The 8,414-nt window shown below is 34.9% G+C and overlaps 1 protein-coding gene across 1 annotated transcript in view; it reads left to right on the top strand.

The window, feature by feature from the left end:
* The first annotated feature begins 4,064 nt into the window (after nt 1–4,064).
* The window catches only part of LOC133201551 (coiled-coil domain-containing protein 83-like), a 5,350-nt gene continuing 1,000 nt past the window's right edge, over nt 4,065–8,414 (top strand). Inside the window, exons 1-9 of the mRNA XM_061337353.1 lie at nt 4,065–4,198; nt 4,454–4,538; nt 5,080–5,248; nt 6,092–6,259; nt 6,745–6,836; nt 6,944–7,012; nt 7,215–7,336; nt 7,601–7,761; nt 8,004–8,099. Coding sequence (XP_061193337.1) covers nt 4,089–4,198; nt 4,454–4,538; nt 5,080–5,248; nt 6,092–6,259; nt 6,745–6,836; nt 6,944–7,012; nt 7,215–7,336; nt 7,601–7,761; nt 8,004–8,099 — 1,072 coding nt within the window. The 5' untranslated portion in view covers nt 4,065–4,088. The remainder of the gene's footprint in view (nt 4,199–4,453; nt 4,539–5,079; nt 5,249–6,091; nt 6,260–6,744; nt 6,837–6,943; nt 7,013–7,214; nt 7,337–7,600; nt 7,762–8,003; nt 8,100–8,414) is intronic.

Below are 8,414 nucleotides of genomic sequence, written 5' to 3'. Positions count from 1 at the left end.
GTCATATGGAACATAATACAAAAACAAGCACTTTTCCGTGCAAGTTCAAACTTTATGCCACCCAAAATTTGGACATATCGCTATTTTTCACATACGGTGAATACTAGTGGTAGTGTCTACTCTATCTCTACAGCGGTGTTAACAACAAGAAAATGTGTGGGGGCGTGTTTGTGTGTGGGAAGGAGGGACCATAAATATTTCTTTTACTCCTTCCTACCTTTCTTCCCCTTTTTGTAGAGCCCTGATTTTTCTTTTTCATCGTAAATTGTCTGCATGCATACATGGTCTTAAACACTGAGATGTAGTTTCCACTTGACCCCAACCTTTTAGTTTTCTTTGAACAGTGAAACTTGGATGTTGCCGTCTTCCATCAATGTCTTTTGAAAGTCAGTCAGTAGATCCAGGGACCTATATATTTAGTATATAGGTCACTGGTAGATCTCTTAATTTTGTTTTGAGTAAAAGTTTCTGAGGGACAATTAGGTACGCACCTACATAAAAACACATTTATACTCGTAAACTGCGGCCTGATAATTCGAAATTCTATAATAAACAGAATCGAAATCAATGCCCCTCCGCACTATCAACTTTCTTATATGAACTGCATATATTTTTATAACAGTGAATGTATAATCGCGCAAGGAAATAAATTAATTGTTTTTCGATTGCGTTGAGATGATATAAAGAATAATATAGCATTGATCGAATATTATATTACTTCATTAAGATAGTTGTGACTATCACATTTTTGCATGATTTGCAGATTATTTTAGCACAAATATCACGAGTGCGTGTATAACTACGCTAGGAAGTTAATTAATTTATTGCTCTGTGATAATAAAGAAATAAAGCATTGATTCGAGGTTATAAATCTCCCATAGTTAATGAACTCCATATCACTATATCCACTAGACAAAACTGCTAACGCACCACTCTATTTTCATCTGCAAACACGAGATCTGCCTCATCTACACGAGCCAATCTGCCATCTTGCCCACTGCAGTCGAATTTGCCAGTGTCGTCTTTCAATATTACCCCCTCAAATGGCCCTCTTACACGCAAATTAATTTCCCGAAACCGATTGCACACCTTGGTTGGCGGTTACCGATGGTTGTCAGCTAGAGAAGTTGCAACAGCGATGGAGACCTAGCTGTCTCACAGATATCAAGCAAAATTAATGTCTAACATGTCACCTAGTAGTCTTTCTATGGTCAAACGCTGCGTATCGTCTGTCTGTCTGTCCGTCCGTCCGTTACGCTTTGGGGTACCCATCTCTTATCCGCAACGGGCGGGGGTATCATTTTGTGAGCTCAGCATGACGGACGGACACCCCCATCACTACCCCCCCCCCCCCCGCTTTTCAAGTGGGGGTATAAAAAAAGGAAACGCGGTGGAGTTACATTCGGAGCTTTATATTTGGTATTATATCATGTATATTAAGCTAATATAATTTGACCAAGGTACTATGCTGACCATCCTGCTTTTCCGCAATTTTATTTTTGCAACCTGGTTGCTTTTCCGCGACTATTTCACACTGCTTTTCCTCGATTTTACTATTTTATGTGTTATGTCTCTTTTTTGATACCTCGATCCTTTCCGCTATTTTTAAACGTGTCACACTTAACGTTTAGCATCAAATGGTTGCTGATATTTATCCGTATTTCCCCCAATAGAGTTCTATTCCGTAGTGAATACTAAGTGACTACTTCACGGTGGGATTAAAATTGAACGAATTTCGCATTTTAATCTGGTCGGTGACAGGTTTTAGACTTTTTGGAAATTGTTCATACAGAAATAAATCGTGCGTCTATTAGTTAGTATACGTACAGGTCTCCCTCACTTGACTCTTTACACACAGGAACTTAATTGGCGAATTTTTGTATTCCTTACAGCAAAAATATAACCCCTACCGAGATTTATTAGTTTTGAGCATATACATTTTTTTCATAAGAAAAAAATATATATATTAAGTCAAATGCCTTTGTCTGTACTTTATTCAGTAATGTCTTTATATCTACCCAACAAAACAAATATATATACTACTTCAGATTTTTTCTTGGGGGGGGGGGGGGGGATCAAGTTTAAAAAAAAAGCAGTTAAAAATATGAAAGGAATGGGAACAAAAACTTTGCAAATATAAATGCAATTTCTTGGCAAAGAGGGAATGTACCAAGTATTAAAAATCTAATTAACACTTTACAATGGGTTGAAAAATGGTTTCTTAATGTATACATCTTAACAAGAAAAAGGTTTTGCGATTATGTATATGATTTATTTGTAAGCGGAGGACGTCAAAAGTTTTATTATAGCTTAATCTCGACAGTGAAAATCCTAGTTCGTTGACCTCCAGCCCGTCTTCCCCCGACTACATATATGGATTCGCCTTTGAGAATGATTGATTGATTGATTGATTGTATGTTGTTTTACCTCTCATTCGGGAATATTTCACTCATATAGAGACGTCACCATATACCGGTGAAGGGCTTCAAATTTAGACCTATACTCGGCACTCAAGGCTATTGAGCAGTGAGGGTAATCTCAGCTGAGCTGTAATCTGAGATTACAGTGAGGGTTCCTTATCGTGCCAACGCCTACTGTGACACGGGATCGACCTCGGTTTTTAAGGTCTCATCCGAAAGACCCGTGACTTTCACTTCTGATGCTGGGCTCTTGGCGAAGGAACAGTCACTACTTAGCGGCGAACGAGAATCGAACTTGGGCTTCCCGATCACGAAGCATACGCCCTACCACTAGGCTACTGTACCGTGACCGGTTAAATTAAGAAGATTGAAATAAAGAAGGATGAAATAAATGATAAAGAAAATATATAACATCGAGCACGGAGCAACATTTTTGTTGCATGAAGAATGTGTGTGCAAATTTAGCAAAGGAAATATGTCCAATTCCAGTCAAGCAAAAAGGGGAAAATGCTTAAATAATCGGATAAAAGCAAATTCTTCAAAATAACACAATTTTGATACAAAGTAAATGTCTAATTTGTTCGTTCATTTAAATGCATATATATTGAAGGCCTTTCTATGTGCAAATCGAAATTTTGTGTATTTTAACCTGCAACTTTATTTGTTACATCCCTTTGCTTGTACGTATTTCGAAACAAAAAAAAAAACAACAAAAAACAAAAACAAAAAACTTAAGAACGAAGCAATAAATGAACGACTTAGTGTAGGCCAAATACGAAAATAACGAAATAGCTTTATTCAATGTTGCTAATCAAAACAAAATGGTGGGAAAAGCAAGTGCTACCTAACTCACGTCTCACCTTTTTGTACTACAAGGGTAAGGCTGTGTTCAAGATATGATTCAAGGAGACAAACATTCGTTCAAAACTATTGTATTTAGACACATCATACTTTTATTTACATAGTTCGTCACTATATTTTAGAATTTTATCGCTACATTTGACTGTCATATTGACATTTGTTCTTTTCCCGAGTTATCTCTTCGTCATTTTTACAATTTTAAATGGGCTATTTTTTCCCTGAGATCCGAAATCTTCTTATGAATTTGTAGACTAATAGTTTAAAGCTCTTAATCATAAAGTAAATTTACAATACAGACATATAGACTGAACTTGATAAAACTAGCATCGAGGCTATGTGCATGATTTGGTTGGAGAAAGATTTTCTCTCTGAGTAAAAATAATGGAACATACACATGTAATAAATAGAGAAAAAGAATTCGAGTAAAACACTGTAGAGCATTTGACTGATTTCTGTATAAAGCACCATTTGTTGTGTAAATTATATTTTGCATTGTCGTCAATTAATTAATATTCTATATCCAACCACAGGAAATTCATTGGGAAAAAAATGTCTTTCGATACATACTTTTTTATTTTGTGGTTGTCTGATAATAAAAAAAAAGTCAGCCATCTTGCTTTTTAAAGAAGATTGTAAATCAAATAGTGTGGATGGTAAAAGCAAGCACAAAAAATTGTGCCATTTTAAAAATTTTGTAAATCAGAAAATGGCATATGGACCAATCCTAAACCCCACAGCTTTATTTTTCAGCGTCAATGATATTATTATTAATTAATATTTCAGAATTTTTTATCTACTGTGACCACAATGGGTAAAAAGAAAGGAAAGAAAGGGGGAGGAGGGAAAAAGGGAAAGAAAGGAGGAAAGAAGAGCAAGGAACCCCAGATGACAGCTAAAGAGGCAATATTAGGCTACCAGTATGAGTTTACTTTCATTGTACAGACCTCTTTTTTTTTTAAATCAATAAGATAAATGTTTTATCTTTTCAACCAAGTAATATTTTGCACAATGAAAAAAAAATGATATTTGATAAGGCAATTTACAAAATGACCAGTATCAAGTTGCTTCTATAGCCCCGAAAAAGTGGATCACAGTTCATAATTCAGAGAATAGAACCCATCACAGAATCATTAAAGGTAAAATTTTCATCAAACCTTGAATTAATTTTTCAGAATAGGAATAATTGAAAAGAAACTTGAAGATGTAATGTATGAAACTAGAGGATGGGAGGAGAAAAACAAAAAGCTTTCAGATCGGGTGAGTAGTAACAAGCTGATTAGACTTTCAATAAGGAGTAAAACTAAGGAGACTTTTAACACAATGCAAATCCTAGTGTTCTTCATATTCTATTTATTGCTATATTTATACAGTGCATTACCATCAGTGGCCAAGCTATGTCAAAACATTTTGATCATCATCAGGGTGTGATGACAAAGACAGTACTCATATTTTCAACTTCTTTAATTTCTGCCTTTGTGGTAGTGTCAAGACCTGGCAGTCCCTTGTCTTTAGTTTCCCTTAAATATGTCTTGTGCCAAATGCAGTCTTAGAAAGAAATAGTTGTGCTGGTGAGTCTGGTCATGACAAATAAACCTCTGGCAATTGACATTTATGATTAAGGCATCTTTAAAAGCAATTGCACTCTTACACCAACAGATATAGATTAGATTAATGTGTGGTGTCTTAACTGACATCTGACAAAAATATTATTGAAGTCCATGTATTGCCCTCTTTTCATGCATAATTTTTTTTTTAATTTTTAAGAAAGCTAGTAATGTTTTTTTCCTCCTACATTTAGAATGCAAACCTCCTTGAAGAGCAAGAAGTCTTGATTAAACATTTACTGGAACAAGCCAAGAAGGCAGACCAGTATTTTGCAGACGAGGAAATAAAACGCAGAGAAGATGTCATCTTGTGTATGAAGGACAAATGGGATCGTCAGAGAGAACTGGAGAAAGAGATAGAGGGTATAAATAACAGATGATATGGGCAACTTAAAACCAAGGCTTTGGAAAATAAAGTAGAAATAAAACAGGGATTATATGTTAATAAAACCAAGGCCTTGAGAGATAAAGGACAAATAAAGTAAGGGTTGTGTGTAACTAAAAAAAGACCATTGAGAGATAGAGGGGAAATAAAACTCAGATTTGAGATCAAGTCAATGTCAATTGATTCTTTAGAATCATTGAGGTCTGATCAAAAGTTCATAAGAACTATTTTCTGTTTAATTTTTTTATTTCTGTTCTTCATTATTCACTTTAGTAGACTTAAATTATGACAAATATTTTAAATTTATTCTTTCTTTTTTTTTTTTTTTCATTTTTTGGTGTTGGGTGGAGTTACAGCTCCTAGGACATAAACTCAACATGTAATGTACATTTAACAAACGTGGCAGATACTGGGGTATTCTCTTAGGGTCAGTCATTAAAATTTTTGTAAGCAGTGGTGAAGATTAAATTTTTTTTTCATGAATCACTGTGAAATCACTCATTTTCATGAGGGTGGGGTAATTTTATTTGTTTTATGGCATGAAGAGACCAATGAATTCATGTCCTCTATGAAATGTAAAAAAATAAAATATGTAACATACCACTCTACACTTCTTCAAACATAAAATCAATCCCCACAAACCAAAAATTTTCCTGAAAACCATGAAAATTTGACACCGTCAAAATGATTGATTTTACATTACTGGTATTTCAATGTGTATTTAATTTTTTTCTGATTATGTATATGTATGTACGCTCTTGAAATTTATGTCTGTATAAAGGAGCAATGAAATAATTTCCCTGTTTTGGGGTATTGAATAGGAATAAAGAAGAAGATTACTGATGTGGAGGAGGAAATAAAAGCTGTCCAGAAAGATGTAGATTACTGCAAGGAGTACCGCGATGTAGAACAACACAAAAACAAGAAACGGATCAATCTACTGGAGGCTGACATTGAAGACATGGAGGCTAGCTTCCAGGAAATGAAAAGTAAGTGACCTGGAATGTACAGAATATTGAGTTCATCATGACAAGGCACTGTTACAATTACTGTAGAAGTGTAGTGAATGAGTTACATATATTGCAGAAGATTCCGTGTAAGTTACTAGTATTGTATACATTTTAATGTATGTTACTCAGATAGTGTACGTTACAGTTACAGTGTATTACCCATCTTTGCTAGCCAAGGGTTTCCGATCCGAAATCTACTCTAGATTTCGGATCGGAAACCCTTGGCTAACAAAAATGTGCCTTACCAAAATTTAGGTCGCCCTCTTGGCGCAGGGTTAGAGCATTTGCTCTAGAGTAAGGAGTTGATCCTTACGTCTTGAATTGTAATTAACTGTTAAGTTACAAATAGTTCAAATCCTAGGAGAGCTTATAAAGCTTGGAATACATATACCGGGTATATATACATAGTGCACAGTATCAGGAATTTAATGAAATTAAAGGAAAGTAAATTTTTTTTTTATCAGCTCATTTAGAGAAGTCCAATGAGAGAGCAAAGAATGAGATCACATCACGAACAGAGAGCATGTTAGATAAACAAAAAGACCTTGCCACTCAGGTTTGCATCCGTATAATTAGCTAGAAATCTTCAAAGGGAAATAACTCTTCATTTATCCATTGTGCAATTCATTTTTCTTAAAAACATATATTATATAAATATTTCAGAAAGCCATTTCAAAACTTGACAAATACAGTCAGCGAGAAGTACTTGATAATGAGTGGCTGACAAGAGAGGTATGTGGAAAGGTTTTATTATAAACAAAACAATGTGAGCAACAACTGTTATAAAAACTTAGATACTGGTACACATGTAGAACTTAAAGTTCAGAGACTCAAACTTTTCTTTTTTCATGTCAAAAACAGTAAAATGGATTATTGTTAATAATGCCATTATGATTAAGAAAATGATATGTGTATTGTATTAAATTACTTATAGGTTAACATACACAGACAAGATACCTCGGTTTTGAGAGAAAAGGTGGAGGATCTGGAGAAAGGAAATTTGGAAATCATGGCTGACCTATTTGAATGTAAAATAGAGGACCTAAAGATCTCAAGGTAATATTACATGTAGCACTGAGGATCTAGCTGTGACATGCTGAGTATTGACTATGAGGTTGATGAAGTTCAATTTAAGACACTGACTTGCCATTATTATGTTCAATGTTTTCATTTAAAAAAAAAAATAAATGAGAAATATAAGCATGTTCACAGAGGTGAACTAGACCCAATGCATGTGTGTATTATACAGTTGGCTTATTGCTTAGATTTTAAATGTAATAATTCCCAAGAGCTGAAAAAGAATTATTGCATTCTTTGCAGGAAATTCTTTTTAACTCAGTTTGAAGAGAATGAGAATTTAGAAGAGACTGGGGTTCTGGAGATGGACCTAGCCAATCTGTCAATCAATAATAGGCCCGCCTCCAAACAGATGGAGCTGTATGACAGCGGTGATGGAGATGGGGCTGTCTATAAACCTGTCGGTAAGGGAACCAGTATCTAAAAATAAAACCCAGTTTGAAGATGAAAAAGTTGATTTTTGAATCAGTATAATAAACCTGCAGTTTTTGCCTTGTGAAATATTTGACTGTATGGTTGCATGGAAACATTTCAAATTAAGCAGACACCAACAATGGTTACACATATATACTTGAAATTAGCACTGGTCTTTTCTTTAAAATACCTGTTATAATTATTTTATACCACATATTTGTATATTTTTAAGTGAGACCAAAAAGTGCCACACAGAGGGCAGTAGAGGAGAAGGTGTTCTCTCTTGCCAGGGGAATGACGGTAGAATCGGACGAAGACAGCGACAATGGTGAGTTGTAAAGTCTGAGGGAAAGTGGAGATTGAAATGGAGGGGAAGGGTGTAATGGAAGTGATTATAGAAGAAGGTGAGGAGGGGGTCATAGAGAAGAGGGTGGGCCAAGTGGAAGGGAAGAAGTCTCCTCACATAGTGTGTATATGGAGGGAAGCAAGGAATTCAGCAACTGATTCTTCAAAATCTACCAAACTTTTTAGAGAAAAATCATTTTTTAGAGTTTATAATGTTTTTATAATATTTTTTATTTTTGCATCCATATTGATGGAATTAAGGCAGTTGAAATCTAACCAAAAAACCTAAAGGGATTTT

This window comes from Saccostrea echinata, unplaced genomic scaffold (assembly GCF_033153115.1).
Source record: "Saccostrea echinata isolate AGI-Se365-2 ecotype Australia unplaced genomic scaffold, CSIRO_AGI_Sech_v1 ptg000045l, whole genome shotgun sequence".
Classification (NCBI taxonomy): domain Eukaryota; kingdom Metazoa; phylum Mollusca; class Bivalvia; order Ostreida; family Ostreidae; genus Saccostrea; species Saccostrea echinata.
This window is presented reverse-complemented; position numbering and strand designations above follow the sequence as displayed.